At 36.8% G+C, this 18942-nt stretch overlaps 1 protein-coding gene across 9 annotated transcripts in view; it reads left to right on the forward strand.

The window, feature by feature from the left end:
• The window catches only part of NAV2 (neuron navigator 2), a 316849-nt gene that overhangs the window by 283417 nt on the left and 14490 nt on the right, over positions 1–18942 (forward strand). For all 9 annotated transcript variants that reach the window (XM_081938830.1, XM_081938823.1, XM_081938824.1 and 6 more), the window contains 6 exons: positions 3957–4129; positions 11072–11225; positions 13074–13233; positions 13751–13851; positions 15491–15586; positions 17529–17697. In XM_081938830.1, coding sequence (XP_081794956.1) covers positions 3957–4129; positions 11072–11225; positions 13074–13233; positions 13751–13851; positions 15491–15586; positions 17529–17697 — 853 coding nt within the window. The remainder of the gene's footprint in view (positions 1–3956; positions 4130–11071; positions 11226–13073; positions 13234–13750; positions 13852–15490; positions 15587–17528; positions 17698–18942) is intronic.

Below are 18942 nucleotides of genomic sequence, written 5' to 3' on the forward strand. Positions count from 1 at the left end.
TAATCACACTCTATTTATTTATTTACTTACTTACTTATTTACTTGTATCTCAACTTTGTTGTTAATAAATAACTTAAGGTGGCAAACATATCCAAAACACCTTTCTCTTTCTATTTTCCTCACAACAACAACCTGTGAGGTGGGTTGGGCTGAGACAGTGTGACTGGCCCAAAGTCACCCAGCTGGCTTTCATGGCTGAGATAGGACTAGAGCAGGGGTGTCAAACACAAGGCCCATGGGCCAGTTCCAGCCCATGATGTGGTCAGATCTGGCCCATGGAGCCATCCTGGAAAATGTAAGGGACCAGCCCACATGGCTTTGGCCCAGTCTACTCGTTTCACTTTGGCCCGGTCTACCCAATGTGAAGAGGAACATGCCAGCAGTTTGGGGAGTGGTGTCAAGCTGGCCACGCCCACCCAGTAGGCCACACACCCAAAGATCTACCACAGCCCTGATTCGGCCCTCAATGAAATTGAGTTTGACCACCCCTGGACTAGAGCTTAAGAGTATCTGGCTTTCTAGCCTGGTGCCTTAGCCACTAAACAAAGCTGACTTTCATATGCCTGTATATTGCTCCAGATAAATTGTACCTGGAAGGATGATAAAGGAGCAGGCAATGTAAGACATATGTAAATTGAAAATCTTTTAGATTTTAACATATTTTGTTAACGTATTTCAGAAGAGTTAACTAGACACAGAAACCCAAAAGTCATATTTCTGTTACAGAAGATGGAAGAACGAAATATACATACAACTAAAAGTTTCACACCTGTAACTTTTAACTGGGTGAAATGGTGCGTCATAAGGCAAAACACTTTCAACCAAGATACAAGAGAGCCTGTTTGATCTGGTGCTGAAGGCGCCAGGCTAGAAACTGGGAGAATGCAAATTCTAGTCCCATCTCAGTCATGAAAGCCAGCTGGGTGACCTTGGGCCAGTCACTCTCAGCCCAACTTACCTCACAGAGTTGTTGTAGAAAATAGGAGGAGGAAGTTTTGTTGGATATGTTTCCCAACTTGAATTATTTGTAAAAATAATAATGATGGAGTAGAAACAAAGAAACAAATACTTCAAAATGGCTAACCTACGTTACTCCCATCGGACTGATATTTTGGAAGGTTCTTGCTGTTACTTCTAGTGAAATGACACAGTATTGTTACCACTCACCATGGTCTTTTGATCCTAATTTACAACATTCCTGACACCTTACCACAAATCAATTGGAAAGTCTGGGAATCTTGTAGGGAGAAGGTCAGTGGGAATCACAAGACCATGGTTGACGGAAGTATGGCAGCAGATATGGATTAGCATTCTGTGTTTAAAACATACAGTATGTGTGAGGATAGCCTAGCGGGTTTTGGGTTGTTTAGTTTTGCTTTAGATGTAAATTAATTAATACAATTTAGCACACACATTGTAATTTATAATAACGATTGAGATAAATGTCTAGCAATTGTCTAGCAATTAGACAAAAGCTAACTACCTTTTCAGGTTATGACACCATCATGCAATTTTGTATAATGATAGTCGCCCACAAAGTTGCTATTAATAATCCATGAAAATAACACAAAGAGATTGCTAAATCTTGCAGGAATCTCTCTGTTCTAATTCTAAAAGCTCATGAACGATATTGATGACCTTGCCCCAAATTACTGGAATCTTCTGAAATTTTAAGATTTTATTATATTTCGGTCATTTTAATTTTCTTATTATTTTCATGGCTTCATTGTGCATTATGTAGTGCACATTTGTGTTAGCTGATTAGACAAAACTAATATCTGTGTGTGTGTTGAACTAAGTTCCTCTTTTGAGCAAGTATTTCTTATTCCCATGGGGTCTGTTTACCTATTGTTGTAGGAATTATGAAGCCAAAATATTTCTCATTAAACTTAACTTGTGATAGAGAATCTACTTTATAATATTTTTAGATGCTGTTTCTTCATTGGTCATGATTTCTATTATGCAAAGTCCCTTATGCTAGAAGTCATTGTAGTTTGAACTAAAGCTCTTACTTCCTATAGTCCCGGGATGGTGAACCTATGGCAAGCGTGCCACAGGTGGCATGTGGTGCCATTTGTCAAGGCACACAAGGCGTGGCATGCGCACGCTGGCCAGTTGAGTTCAGCCTTTTTTTAAGCCATTTTTCATCCTCCCCAGGCTCCAGAGGTTTATAGGGAAGCCTCCAGAGTGCAAAATATCAACCCTAAGGGCAAACCGGAAGTTCAGGAACGGACTTCCAGTTTGCTCATAGGACCGGTTTAAGCCCTCCGGAGCCTTCAGGGGCCTCCTGAAAGTCCCTGAAGGCTCTGGAGGACTAAAAACGGCCCTACGAGCAAACCTGAAGTGACTTCTGGTTTACTAGTAGGGTCTTTTTTGTTCTCCAGAGCCTTCAGGCAAGCCTCCGGAAGTCCCCTGAAGGCTCCGGAGGGCTTAAAGCGGCCCTGTAAGCAAACTGGGGTGTGTGTGTCATGCATTGCATTATGGGTGCAGCACGCCCGCGCGCACACCCTCTGCACTCCCCATGCTTATGGCACGCTAGCCAAAAAAGGTTCACCATCGCTGCTATAGTCTATCTAAATGGTCGGATTCTGAGTTGTGTCCAAATGAACCATATACTGTCTCAAATGAACTTGAAAATAATTGAGAACTAACATTAATTCTGCAGAAACTATTTAGCTCACTAATTTTTTAACATGTTTTGGCCTTTAGAACGGTTATATTACAAGTGTGTTTTGGGTAACTTGAAGACATTTTACCACCTGATCATATGGCAATCTCCTTTGGCCCTTGATCTGGAAAGTTTAGGATTGTCTGAAGTTGTTTTTACCAAAAAGTCTTGAATTATTTCTTTTCCTTAAATTGAAGGGCATCAAATAAATGTGTACATCCTAGAGGGGAGAATTATTTCCACAATAGTTGAGGAGGAGAAATGAGAAGGATACATATGTAGGCCTGATTTTGCTAAGCATAATAGTAAGATCTATTTTTCCTGCACCATATCACATTTCACCACATGGAGGAGATCAAGTTTGTTCTTCTAGACATATTATAGATCAGTGTATTAAACTAATGGTGAGTGAAGGAGACAACATGGTTATAACTTTGAACATATTATGTTATAACCTTATCAGGATCTCCAATCATTTATATAATTCCTCCCAAGACTTTTCATTCACCTCTCAATCACTTTTGGGGGAAAAATAAGAGAGCTTTTAGGTTTAAAAAATCATATTATCATCCTGTGCTGGATTTAGTGAAGTTCACATAACTGTATACATTTAGACAATAACCTGTATGTCAACTATTTGGTGTGCAAAACATCCCGATCGTACATTAAAAGGCAAGAAAAAAAATTGACCACAGTAACATAATTATGTGTGCCTGCTTTGGGGGAGCAGAGGGTTAATATTTGTCTGAGTAATCCAATGCTTTCCATGTCTTTGGCTTTATCTGTTAAAACATGTCTTTTTTTCCTTTCCCTTCCCTTTCTGCTTGCACTTCCTGTGGCAGGTCAATGAGGTAAGGAAGACATATCTTAAATAAGCTAACTCATCCATTAACCCTATCTGCATCAGTGTCTGTCTGAGCCATGTCACCTCATAACTGAAGCCTCTCGTAACATCTTAATAAAACAGTCCTTGGGATGAAAAGAGGTTGGACTAAGGTCCTGTTTACAAAAAAAGGGTGGGTGGGTGGGAGAATGCTTCCAAGCAGCACTTGTTATTACCAGCACTCATCAGCAAAGCAACTCAGATCCTCCGCTTCCTTAACAAGGTATAAAGTCATTAGGAAGGAATTACTTCAGTCATTAAGTTTGCACTGCTACCAAATGGAATGACTTGGTAACCTTTTATTTTAAGTGTCGCATGTTAGCTCTTCTCTCTTTTATTCTTTATCGACGTAAAGCATTTTTTCCCCAAATCCATTATGTGTTTATTTTGCTCTTCTCTTTTCAGCTACGCAGTTCTTTCAAGCAAGCTTTTGGGAAAAAGAAGTCCCCCAAATCGGCATCTTCTCATTCCGACATTGAGGAGATGACAGATTACTCATTGCCTTCTTCGCCAAAATTACCACACAATGGTACAGTGGTATCTACGCCGTTACTCAGAACTTCACATTCCAATTCCCTGTAAGTTGAATCTGCCAGCAAAAAAACCCATAGATTTCATTTTAATATTGTAACATTACACTATACCAAATTTAATTCTCATTTTTCTGGAGATTCTTCTATAAGGTTCAGGTAGAATTTCTTCATCATAAGTTCTTTTCTTTTTCACATCAGTTTATCTCCAGACCTCGTATCTCTTGCAGTATTTGCTTCCTCATTCTTTTCCCCCCATTTGCCTCAGTTTTAAAATTCATTCAGTTTATGAAGAAATTGCTGCATTTAAGGCAGCAATCTTTTAATAAGAATTTATCCTTTTTACTTCAGGGAGAAATATGTGCCTGTAATTTTCTCTTTGCTTCATTCCTCTCACTTACACTACTGCAAGGCTAAAGTGAATTCAGTTGTTTTTTAACTTCTTCCCAGCTGATAAAATCCCTTAAATTGCTTTTTGTACTGTAGTTGCAAACAACAGTTGAACAAAAAGCTATTGATATCTTTGGTATTTGATCGTGGGCAATTTTCATTACAGGCATTTGAAGCACTAAACCTGAATTTCTTTTAAAATTAAGAACACATTTTAAAAAAACTTTAGAAATGATACCTTTGTGTTTAGACTATTTCAATAATAGACCTGTGAGATATTTGAAAATGAATGTAACTATAAAATGGAAATACATTTTACTGTTTCCTAATTTGCCCTGAGTAGTGATTATGAAGTGGAGTTTTCTCCCTTAGAAAATAATTGTCATAATTTGAGGAGCACCTGTAATAATGAATATGAATGTAACTATAAAATGGAAATATATTTTACTGTTTCCTAATTTGCCCTGAATAGTGATTATGAAAAGTGAAAATAAGACCTTATTGTGAAAACCATACTTTAAATCAAGTGTATGCCATTTTTCTATATACAGGTTTCACTTGATTGCTCTGGTCACTCTACTAAATTCGGCAGCATTACTTTTTAATGAGTAAAGGAGAAATTCAAAATTTTGGTTACGGTATTAGGGATAGTCTTGCTCCTTAATGAGAAGTTTTAGACGTGAGTCTGTAGCAAGTACTTCTACAGGATCTCTTCATTCACTATGTATTGGGCTATGAGCAGGTTCATTTTTTACAAGGCTCCCTTCATTAACATCAAAGGAAAAGCCTTCGAGGAGAAGCCAACATCGCGATGATATGGACATGCGGTCTCGATGCTCCAAGACCACAGCCAATACTTTTGTGCTGGGTGGTCCAATCGGACCTAAACCGTCCCGCAGAGATGGTGAACAGGAAGAATATGTCTTGCTGATCTCAGGGACATCACAAAGTCCCTGATCGATCCGAGAGAAGTTCTTCAAGCCGGTGACAAAAAATCCAGCCATTAGGCTGATTAGGTTGGGGCGGCTCCAAAATGGAAGGATACGGAAAGAGAAAGTGTTTCCAGCTGGTGAGGAATTTTTACCATTTTAAAAGAGACTGCCTATAAAAAACTTAAAGTTAATTTAAATTTGAGAACAGAAGAAATAAGCGGCGGAATTAAGCTTTGAATGGTTTGGACAGTGGGTTATCTTACTTTTTAAATGCTATGTTCATGGATGGAATTTATGCAAGCCTTTTAAAAAGAATGGATTAAGTTTTCTTCTTCTATTTTTTTCTTTTATTATTATTCTTTGTAACCTATGGACTAAAATTCTCCTTCTTCATTACTGCGGGTGTTTTTCCCCTTCTCTTCTCTAACTCATTCAAGAATTTGACTTTTTTTAAAACTTGGAATATAAAAATATACAAAAGGAAACAAAGAAAATTGTAACAACAGAGGGAAAGAAAAACACTGCTACTCAGAGGCTGGAGGTTTGTGTATTGGAAACAAAACACTTTTACTTTCCTTACTGATTATTCTGGCTTGGCACTTCAAGGTCTCACTGTTTGTTTATAGAGAGTGATAAGAAGAAAAGCATACAGATGTTCCTTTGAAGTATATCTTTAACCAGAGAAAAGTGAAAATAAGACCTTATTGTGAATTTATGCTTAATCTTGTAAAAACCTTCCAAGCCAGAGCAGCAGTGTTTGTCAGCTGGAGAAAATGGCACAATTTCAACAGCAGAAAGAAACTTTAAGCCTGCAAAAGATATTGTTAGAAATTCAGAAATTATCAAACACATTTGAGAGGACGGAGAAGAAGTTGGAAAACCTAGAGCATCTAACAGTAAAATATGATGAAGAAGTTGGAGATGTTTATCAAGTGGAAAAAGTGGAGGTTAGAGTCCTAAAAACCGAAGAGGAAAATGACCATAAAGAATACAGAAGAAGAAAAAACAAAAGAATTTATGGATTTAAAGAGAGAAATTTTATTAGCAACATCATTGATAACACTACTGACAATTAAAGATAAGCTGATTAAGGAAACAGAAGAAGGGCATCGAAATTACATGAGAGACTTAATAAGCAATGAGTTGCTAAGAGGAGTCCATACAAATTTGATTAAGGAGATGATTAGAGGACTGATACTACAAATGGCAGAAGACATGAGACTGTTTTGCTACTGGAAAGATACAGGTTGATAGATGAAACTGCATAATTTAAAACTAATTAAACAGTGAAATTTAGTGACAATAGATATAGTCAAATAAATAATTGATAATGATAATAATATATGCATATGTATTGTTATGATAAGTAATAATTGGATATGAATATTTGAATGGTACCCATGAAAGGAAGATTAGAAATCTTTTTGGTTATATATAAAGGCTAATAAAAAGAACTAAGTTAAATTTAGTTAAGTTTTGATTATTGGGGGGAAATGTTATGATACAGGATACAGTCAAATAAAGGAGGGATAATGATAACAATATATATATATATATATATATATATATATATATATATATATATATATATATATATATATATATATATATATATATATATATATATATATATATATATATATATATATTCGTAGATTTTCACGGGTGTAGGTATGCTGGTTTTGTTGTATTCGGGTCTTTTCCCATGTAAGGTTGAGATTGTCTTTGCAACGTTTCGGCAGGATCTCACCTGCCATCTTCAAGCTGTGGGTTTAAAATGTGATCGGAGCTGCCGTCTTCTGTAAGTCTTGGTGGGAGGGGATGGGGTGCTGGCTTTGTTTCAGTAAGTGGAATGATTGGTTGTGTGGTTGTATCATGATTGGTAGATTGGTGCTGATTGGTGCAGGCTGCTACCAATCTACCAATCATGATACAACCACACAACCAATCATTCCACTTACTGAAACAAAGCCAGCACCCCATCCCCTCCCACCAAGACTTACAGAAAGACGGCAGCTCCGATCACATTTTAAGCCCACAGCTTGAAGATGGCAGGTGAGATCCTGCCGAAACGTTGCAAAGACAATCTCAACCTTACACGGGAAAAGACCCGAATACAACAAAACCAGCATATATATATATATATATATATATACATACATACATACATACATACATACACACACACACACACACACACACACACACACACACACACACACACATATATATATACTTTGTTACTAAATATTATGGATGTTTAGCTAGAATAGGCCATAAGGATTCAGTGTTATTGGAGGTTATTAGAAATAGCAAATGAAATGCCAGTATGTGGTTATGTTTTAAATCTTGGTATATTTTATGATGAAGGACGCTTAAACAATTATAGTTAAATGAAAATGGAGGTATGATGATGGTAACATGTATAAATATATCTGAGTTAAAATACTTGAGTTAATATGAATTATGGTTGATGACTGTGGAAGAGATGCATAAAAGTCTTTTGTAATCAACTGATACACTTTCTACAGTATGTAAAGAAGGAGGATTCTTTGTGTTGTGTTTGTTTTGAAAATTAAAAAAAAAATTATTTAAAAAAAAAGGAAAAACCTTCCAACAGGCAGAAGTGCCTGAGGTGGATATGTTACTAGATCAGAATAGTTATTTGAAGAAGGCAATTCTAGCAGAAATCTATGCACCTTTTCTCAGAAGCAAGATCCATTGTGCAATTTACTCTGAAGAGAATGTTCATAGCTTTATGACCTACAGGCTGCTAAACATACAAACTCATAAATTCTCACCAGCAGTAATGCAGGCATAGGAACAAAGCAACCTTAACTTCAAATCACGAAAAGCAGTGAACTAGGAAACAACTTTATATTATTTACATTGTCAACAAATGAAATTTCAGGATTGTGTGTGTACGTGTGCTGACTTTGCTAATTGGAAGACAACCCTTAGCAAAAGACAATAGTGACTCTCAACTTTACACAGTTGATTTTGTAATATAAACAGAACGTAGTGTTAATAATGAAAGTGGCTTTGGCATTCTAAGAATAGTTATGTGTAGTCTGCAGTAGTATTAAATGGGGAGATGGGAGAGATGCAAAAAAGTTGCATTTATGACATAATGGAGTGTTTATATTTCCGTGGCAACATGCAACTTTCTTTCCTTCACCTTTACATAAATAATCCTATCCACATTTCCCAAAGCTGGTGGTAGGAACAGAGCCCAGAGCCGTGATGGCAGAAGTGGTTAGAATGCAGTACTTCAGGCCCACTCTGCCCACAGCCAGGCGTTCAATCCTGACCACGTCAAGGTTAAATCGGCCTTCCATCTTTCAGTAAAATGAGGACCCAGATTGTTGGTGACAAAATGCTGACACTGTAAATCGCCCAGAGAGTGCTATAAAGCGCTAAGTGTCTTAAGTGCTATTGCTACTGCTATATGAAGGAAGGAGAGGATGGAGGTGTTCTTATCCCAGCTTCTTACCTTTGCAGTGTGCTAAATAACAGTGAAATAGGATTGTAGGTGCAATGTGTTTTAGCTATAGAATGCTACAGTTGAATTTCTATGAAGCAAAATAAGAGGAAAGGAGTTGGGAAAAGAAGTTTACTTTTTCATCCACTTTTGTTTTGTTGCCACTGCTAACAGATTTAGTCAGAGTTTAAAGGAAGGTTTAGATTTAGATTATTCATGCTTCTAGACCGCCCCCTCTCCCAAAAAGGGACTCGGGGCGGTGTACAGTCCATGCAAAATACATCAAAATACAATAAAAATTGAATATGTACAGTTGGAATGGAGGAGGTTAAAAATGGAATTAAAAGAACTGTACAAAGCAATATATATAAATATAGGATTTTGAACCCCTAAAACACACACAATAAGTTAAAAACAATACCCCTAAAATAACCAGTTAATACATTTGCCAGGAGGGACAGTTGTAATTATGCCAGGCCTGCTAATCGGAACAGGTGAGTCTTCAATTTTTGCCGGAAGGATGAATCATGAATAATCTAATCTAAAGGAAGGTATCTGGAAAGTGAGGCCAAGGGCAGCACTATCAGTGAAGGAGGAGGGCTGGTAGAAATGTTCAAAGGGAAGCTGCAAATTCTACTGAAGCTTGGTTTCTCCCAGTAGGAGAATTTGGGTCCCTTGAAAATTCACGTCTCCTTTGATGGCCAATTTTAATGCATTCTCAAGGTTACATTCCAAGTCCGAATTCTTTGAAATGCACTAGGATTCCTTCAGGATTCTAACTGTGCTTTGTTGTTTCTTGCCAGCTGTACATTATTTTTTAAAAAAAAGTGAACAAGAGGTATTTATAAAATGTGTGTGTGAAAAACTGCCAACAAACAATGCTCCTGGTCCTTTGTGTATTGATAAGTAATTCAATTTAGTTTTGTAAAGCGAAAGAAGGAAACAGGGAAAGGGAAAGCTGACACTAGGAAAACAAAGGGTGCCTTTTTTTATCCTGGGCTGTATAGAGTGCAAAAGAATGATTTATGTCTAAAAAAGTATGATTCCAAGGCCCTCTAGTCTAGAATCATACAAGGAGGCCCAGCTGTGCACTACACCTGCTGAGTCTAAATCTTTCTTTGGAGGTCATCAATTTCCAACTGATTGCTGCTGCTTCTCTATCTTCTTAACGTACTTGGGATTTCCAAGTTAAATGGATTTTCCACAGAATCAATACATCTAACAGCAAGTTACCTGGAGAACCTAAACAGCTGCAGTGAATCAGAACAAATAGTGCAAATACAGCCCCTGTTTGAGACTCATTGAAACAGCCACAGCTTTTCTCCTGATTGTATGGCGGCTGAAGGAAAGATTCCATGTGGCTGTGTAGTCTTGGAAATGAGTTGTATATGGGCTGTGTTTCACACTCTAACAATGTATTAAAACATTTTTTCCAGCTGTCTCCAAAGCACTGTTCAGCCCTAAACAGTAGTCATAAGTGCAAATTTATTTCTTGCTCTGATATCAATTTCAAATAATTATGTCCAATGAATCTTAACATTAGAATCAAGTGAAAAAAAATCTTTGTTCAAACCTAGGAAACCAAATTTTAATTTTACTATGCATTGTTCATACGTCCCAATATAACCCTTCACATCCTGGACATAAATTGTTTCAACTGGTCCCTCAAGATGATGCTATAGGACCTTTCATGGCAAAACAACTAGACACAAGGACAGCCCACCCACCCACCCAATTCTATTAATCTGCTGAACCACTAATTCCTACAACACTGTCAAACTACATAGTCGTTCATACTATTATCCTTCTCATCTTTTCTATTACCCATTCTTTGTCTTCTTATAACTTTGTTGCTTGTATCTTACAATTTATATTAATTATTTTATTTCGTATTCTAGTATGAATTACGTTGATTGCTTATTTAGTCCTATGACTATCACTGAGTGCTGATTATGATGAATGTATTTTATGATGATTATGATCATGGTTTATTACCTATTACTTGTTTGTACACTGAGAGCTTATGCATTGGACACAAATTCCTTGTGTGTGCAATCACACTTGGCCAATAAAGAAATACTATTCTATTCTATTCTATTCTATTCTATTCTATTCTATTATTATATTATATTATATTCTTCTAATCTAATCCTAGCTTGATATATATTTTTTTAAATAAATTCCCAGAATTTCAGAATGCATTGACAGTGAAGCTGAAACAGTTATGCAGCTGCGAAATGAGCTGAGAGACAAAGAGATGAAGTTGACTGATATCCGTTTAGAGGCCCTCAGCTCTGCTCATCAACTGGATCAGCTCCGAGAAGCTATGAACAGGATGCAGGTAGGAAATGTGCAGTCCACCCAGGAAGCCTGAAAGCGGATCCATTGTGCTAAGACATTGGTGGTATTCCATTATGCTTTCCATTGACCAAAGATAATTGGATTGAAACCAGGAAGTTTTGTATGTACCAAATGCCAACGTAAGGGCCTTAAACTACAGTTGCCACGAATTGTCACCCAGAAGTTCATAAGAAACAACAGTGTTTGCTTGGTTTTTTGTAGCTGCAGAGCTTTGATAAAATTGTACTCTGAGAAAACACATTTCCTACATCTGTGTGTTTCTCTAGTACTCTGCAGATGTTTACTAGAACATAAAAGAGCTTGAAGGTAGATAGAAGATGGAATAGGCATGAAGCTTATCCTTTCTCTCCCCAACTCCCACATATTTCACTTGAAGGTCTGAAGAGGAAAGCTGTAGTCAGATTTAGCTTGTTTGCTTTTGCAGCTGTTCTGGGAACCTGATAAGGCAGGATGTGAATTACTCAAGAAAGTTGTACTTATGTTTTCACAACTGAATGTGTGAGGACTGAAGACACTGTGGGACAGATTCATAGTACCTCCTTTATCTAGTTTTGCACTCTTATACTTTTTTTGTTTCTTGAATTTTTGTTTCATAAGTTTGCCTTGCTTTCTTTATTGTTTTTATTTTGTATAGTTCACAATTAAATTTGCATCCCAAATAGGCATTTTGATAATATCTGAAAAATGGAAATATCTGGAGAAAAATGGAAAATTATACTAAAACGTTGTACGCCCTATAGAGACAAGCCACACCCATCATAATTCCAATAACATTTCATCTTTTATGAGCAATTTTCCCTTTATAAGATTGTATCTTTTTTTAGATACTATGCTTTTAGGTTTGTTTAAATTTTATAGAAATGCAACAAAACACCTTCTGGGAGGAATCGTAATTTCAGTGTTGTCAATAAACTCTATTCAAGTCTGCTTCTTACAAAGACCGCTAAAGTTAACCACCTGCATATGAGGTTTACCATTTAACCGAGAAAGGTACACTTTTGTTGCAGGATTGTCAAAAACACACAGGTCAACCGAGGAAAGAAAAGCTGCAAATGTTTTTTCTTTAAACTTTGGAGAGCTCCAGTGTGTATAGTGTACCATTTTGACTCCACACAAAATCTTGCTCTAGCGATGACAAGATAGACCTTGTCTTTTGATGAGAAATAAAAAGTTCATTTAAACAGGGTCAATGAAAATACAAAAGAAGGAAGCAGGATCTCACCAGAATTTAAGTATTGTGCAGGGTGGGTTGCTACCGGTATTACTGCCGGTTTGGTGCCCAAAATGTTTCCATGTGCTTTGCTTGCACGCACACCAAAAACATGCTCCACGCATGTGCACATTTGCACCTAAAAAGGTCTGCACATGCGTACAACGTTAAAAAAAGGGGAGATGGGAATGACATTTTTGTAATGAAAATTGTTCTGCACATGTGCAGACCTGAAATTAAAGATGGCGCCATTGACAATAGAACCAGTTCGGGGGCGTGGCAGGCCGAGTTACTACTTACTCATCCGAACCAGTCTGAACCAGTAGGAACCCACCTCTGGTATTGTGTAGGTATATGTATATATTGTGTCTATCACCACTTGAGATGGAGGTAGTAACTGGCAGTTATGTTCACACAAATGCTGGCTGGCTATCTTTAGGGACTACGCTGGAGCATATGTTCGTACTTCCTAAGAATTTAGACACCCTGATCTCTATGGATCCTTCCAAATCTTATATTTTACGTCTCTATGATTCTATAATATATTGATCACATTCCGATATAACAAAAAGATATTTGTATTTCTACCTCTCTCACTGTTTTGTTTTTTAAATCCAGAGTGAGATTGAGAAATTGAAAGCTGAAAATGACCAATTGAAATCTGAAAACCAAGGCACCTGTAGCAGGGTCCAATCTCAAGTTTTCATTTCCTCATCTCCAAGGCAGTCGATGGGTCTCTCACAACACAGTCTTAACCTCACAGAGTCAGCAAGCCTTGGTAAGTATACAGGCACGTATAATGGGCAGGTTTCCTCCTGCAGCTGTGAATTCAATTAATAGATAAGATGTTAAAGTCGAAGAACGAGGATAGTAAATCTTTCTCCTAGTTCTTCTATAAGCTGAAGTGTAATATAAACATGGCATTCTAGTTATGACCTCAGGTAAAAATAAATCACATTAAATGATCTGATTACAAACATTAATAGAGTTACAGTTTTGTTTTGTTTTTAAAAAAGAAAACTTTGTGTTAATATTTATGTGATCTTTGTTTCTTATATAACTATTCCCAGTTGGTAGGGGATTTTCATTTTGTTCAAAGTGTGCTTCATAATTTTGAAAATACAAAAGCTGACGTTTTAAAGCAGTATGAGAACCTCAGCTTTCTTTTATAAACATGTTTCTAGCCCTCATACTAGCAGTCATCACTAGAATAAGATGCATGTCAGAATCTCAAAAACCAAATCAAACATAACTTCCCATATTTGAAGATAGAATCTGTGTTTTCCCACTAACAGATATGATGCTTGATGACCCCAGTGATGGTTCTTCTCGGAAAGAAGGTGGCAGGCATGTTAAAATAGTTGTCAGCTTTCAGGAGGAAGAGAAATGGAAAGAAGTGAGTCAAAGTATTTCTGGCCATGATAATATGTTGTTAAGAAATACAGATGGTCCTCAACTTACAACAGTTCATTTAGTGACCATTCAAAGTTACAATGAAAAGAGTGACTTATGACCATTTTTCACCCTTATGACCATTGCAGTATCCCCATGATCATGTGATCAAAATTCAGACACTGGGCAACTGACTCATATTTATGACAGTTGCGACCTTCTGATAAGCAAAGTCAACGAGGAAGCCAGATTCATTTAACAACTGCAGTTATTAACAACTGCAGTGATTCATTTAACAATTGTGACAAGAGAGGGGGCAAAATTCAGTTAACAACTGTCTCATTTAGCAGTGGAAATTTTGGGCTCCATTGTAGTCGTAAGTCGAGGATCTACGTAAGGTTATTGTTTTCTCTTTTAGAGGCTGTTTTTCATCCAGGGGGCCCCAAATCAACAAGAACTAGATCTGACACCAGATTGAAATGGGTTTTGAAAATCTGTTTTGCCTTTGAACAAGATTTACCATCTTGCTCAAAACATAACTAGAGAAGGGTGCTAAACAGGGAATATGTCAGCATGTTGCTCAAGTACCTCTTGAGTGCGCTGTCACCTTTTTCATGCTACGTGACCTTCATACATTGAAATCGAGAATACTGAGTGTTATTAAAATAAGCTTAGTTTTCAGAATCTGGGCAAGGAAAGTCATGTAGTAACTCCAGAAGCTCTTCAGTGCTGAAAAGACAAGTTCTAACCTGGATTCCCCTAGCATATGTTTTCCCCTTGTTCCTTATTTCCTTGCTGCTCCTGATGTACGATTCTGCTTGGACTACTAGACTTAATGCCAGCAGCCATAGTTGTGGTAACTGTTCTGAAGGCCAGACTTCCTAGTCCTTTAGGAATTTAGAATGAACAAATAGGGAAATTGAAACCAAGCATACCTAGCTTTGAGGGGAAAGATTTTCAAGCTCTGTCTTGTACATATTGAAAAACGTCCTCTGGCTTTTCTCTTTTCTAGCTTTAAAGTAATTTAAAGAATTTGAGGGGGGGGGAGTGATTCTACACTTACATCAGATGCAGAGCAAAGGACAAAAAGACTTTTCTGTCTGTAGAACTTGTTTTAGGCAAAATTAATCATTTTGGACAGGATTTCAGTGTAAGAAAAAAAAATTATTTTATCCTAGTCTGATATTTCAGTCTCAATAAAATATTAATTTTGATGTATACCATTTTCTTGGTTTTAGATATAAAGTATATCTAGAGAATAGATATAAAGATATAGATATAAAGAATATAGAGAAGAATGCTTGGACAGTATCTTGTGAGTTACTGAACCAGAGAGATACAAAGATATGTAAAATTACAGAAGAAATCCTGCAATATTGTTTGCCAATAAAAATACTCTTCTCCATTACAATTCTGATATAAAGGTCTTACATCCTTAGCAGTATATTTTGAAATAAGATTTGGTTAAAGACTGTGGAGCAATTCTGCTGGATCATAATAAAATATTATGAATTATTGAATTATTTATTTGAACACTTTTCTTTTTACGACCCCGCAATCTCTTTTATCGGGTTGAAATCAGGGCGACTGAATGGGGCTGAGTCTTGAACACCTTTCTTTTAACACACTTAAATTTTATTTAGGATTCTAGGCCTCGTTTATTCCTTATTGGCTGCATAGGAGTCAGTGGAAAAACCAAATGGGATGTTCTTGATGGTGTTGTTAGAAGACTATTTAAGGTAAATAATGTTATTTTTGACATTTTTTCTAACAATGCCATATTTTGAAAGCTATGTCAGTGTTTTCCATATATAATTTATTTGATTGAGACCTAAAAGAAAACTTTTGGGTTCTTTGTTGGTAAGTAAGCATTTATGATTAATTGTACAAGATTTTGAGAACCACAGTTATCTCAAAGTTTACCTAAGAACTAGTTTACTATACCTGAGATGATTTGATATTGAAAACCAAGTTTACCTGTCAGCAAAGATCATCGAGCAGAACAACCAACACAATTTCAGGACCAAAATCAGGTCTAAACTCTAACAGAAATGGTTCTAGAACAATGTTCTTCATTGTTCCAGAATTTGCCATTGCCTTCTTCCACATTTGGAGTTTGAGTTGGGTAGACAAGCCAATTGAGCCTGCAGACCTTGGGTTCTACTTTTATCTAAGTATAGATAGCACTACAATTTGGTACAATTAAACTAAAAATGTTGCAGTTGATCTAGATTGGGGGTGTCAAATTCACGGCCTACGGGCCAAATGTATCACGTGCTAGCATCCCCTAGCGAAGGAGGAAAAAGTCGCTATATGTCAGGTGATGACAATGTGACGCCAAGAGTTTGACACCTGTGGTCTAGATTATGTTGATAAAGCTATATACAAATTGGCACATATCATCACTTTTGGTAACAATACCTAATTAGGCTTCTTGGTTTAAGTTTTTGAAGAAATTGAGGCAATCACTAATCATTCTTAATGCTATCATTGATTGATTGTCCATAATGTCCTTTTTTCCTATAATGCGTGTGCCACATAGCCATAGAACCTAAGTCAATCAAAAAACCCAGGAATGATAGATTAATTAAACCCATCCCATGAATAATATATTCTCCATAAAAATATACTTCTTTAGTTGTAGATTTGAAATTTCTTCCTAATGCACATATGTACCTGCATTCTGTAATCTTGCTCCCAAATTCAGCAACTAAAACAACATTGTTTTTGTTTATGACAACCTGCGAGCTTAAAAGTATAACAACCACATTTTAATCAACGTTCACTATGCACAATTGCATTTGACAATATGGCTGAATAGAAAATTATTCATGGAAAGCATAAACCTTTGCTTCTGTACCTACCTGGACAAATAGACCATTAAATCAGGCGAATATCCAGAGATTACCATTCTCAGGATTCAAAACAATTAAACCAGCCATTCTAAACATGGAATATTTTACACTCAAAAGATTTTTCATAATGACAGGGAAATATTTGTCACGATAACAATAGCTTCTACCTTTTAGGATCAACCATCAACAGTAAAGAAACAAGCAGTCAAGAAATATACCACAAACTACACTTTTTAGAACAGTAATGAAGACCTTGGAAAAGATGTTGAAATGCCATGTTGTGTTTATATTTACAAAGAACACAATTATGCAGGCCATGGTATACCATGTGGAAATGAAAGCTGAATTTCAAAGAAGCAAGATAGAAAAAAGATTGATGCTTTTAAACATAGGTATTAGAAAAGATTCCTGATAATATCACGGATAGTCAAGGAGACAAACGGGGATGGATCATTGAAAAGATCAGTCCAGAATTCTCACTTGAGGCATAAAAGACCAGGCTCAAATTAGACACATTATGAGAATACCTGGCTCTCTGGAAAAGGGTGGGGAAAGATGGAAGGAAAGAGAGATTAGCAGGAGCAAAGTGGATGGATTCAGTTACAGTGGTGATGAGTGCACCATATGGGGATATGAAAAAACATATTACATCCCTATGTGTGTAGTTGTTAGGGGTCAAAAATGACTTTATGGCATACAATCATTTCCTAAATATTTGCTAAAAAGCGTTTCTTTATCATGGGAATTGCGCTTGATTGTGAAGTTTTGTTCTTAAAGCCCAAACCTCATCGGTATGTTGATTTTCTCTTTTGCTCTTTCTTCCCAGGAATACATCATTCATGTTGATCCTGTGAGTCAACTTGGGTTAAATTCGGACAGTGTCCTGGGGTACAGCATTGGGGAAATCGTTCGCACAAATAGCACAGAAACACCTGAGCTGCTACCCTGTGGCTATCTGGTTGGTGAAAACAACACCATCTCTGTGAAAATCAAAGGTAAATTGTACCTGATTTATTTATTGCAACTCTTTGTAATTGTAGGTTTTACAGATTTCAGCTTTGAAGAAGTCTCAGAGGCATAAGAGGATTTAATTAGCTTTCTTTTGGTCTTTGTTTCTTGACTAAATGTTGTTTCCTCTTCAGTTGCATACCACTATTAGTAAGAAATGTCATGTGCAACCACATTCCTATGAACTTTTCATGTTCCTATTTGTGTAGTTCTACAGATAGGTCTCATTAGTCATAGTTCCATTGCCCAGTTTTTGTATATACATGACTGGCAAATAAAGATTAGACCTTGTTATTCACAGCCTAGTTTCATGTACAGAGAGTCTTCAGATTATATTGGCAATTGGGTGTGGAATTGTCATTGTTAAGCAATGTCATATAAAGCATGAGATCATGTGAGCACATCAATTAGCAACAGCAATCTAGGCAACTTCTATTGCCGTTGTAACCATGGATTTTTAAGTGGGAAGTGGTAGGGGGTCCCATGTAAGTAATGTGAGGTTACGCAAGAGAGTAGACATGGGGCTGAGAACGATGCACCGACAACACACAAATTGAGGTTGGAGATGCTGTAGTGTGGCGCAAGTGCAGGGAGCTCGTGGGTTGGAAGGAGGAAGAGAATCAGTTCCAGTCTGAAGTGGAATTTATCAAAGCAACTTGCAACCTTCCATGCCAGATTCCCCATTGACTTGTTTGTGGGAAACCAGCAGGAAAGGTTGCAAATGGCAATCATATGATTGAGAGGCTACAATCATCATAATTGCAAGATGTGAACATAGCAGTATTGCGATGTTGGTAAGCAAAGGCTACCACTCTTCACAGTTTTGGGCAGAAGGATTTGTTTGGAAGAAGCCTTTCTGCAATGTTCTTAGGTACTTTATGCATGAGTTTTTCTCAAGGTCTCATTATCCACGGTTTTTTTTACCTGTGGTTATCAAGCCACAAATAACAAGAACCAGCACCTGTGTAAATAAAGTGGATATTTCACAAAACATTTCCACTTATTAAAAAGAAACGAGCTGTCCTTTATATGTAGTGTTTTGTTAAGCTGTATAATTTGTTTATCATTGAAATATTCTTTTATTTCAAGAGAAGTAAACAAATACACTAGAGCTTGGGACCCACATTTGCAACCCAACAAAGATAATTTAATGGCATTTGCTAAAATTCTCAAAGTTTAAGACCAAGAACTGGGATTATATTATATATATGCAGATTAGGGCAGATGGTGAA

Source organism: Natrix helvetica, assembly GCF_964273705.1.
Source record: "Natrix helvetica genome assembly, chromosome: 1".
Taxonomy (NCBI): domain Eukaryota; kingdom Metazoa; phylum Chordata; class Lepidosauria; order Squamata; family Natricidae; genus Natrix; species Natrix helvetica.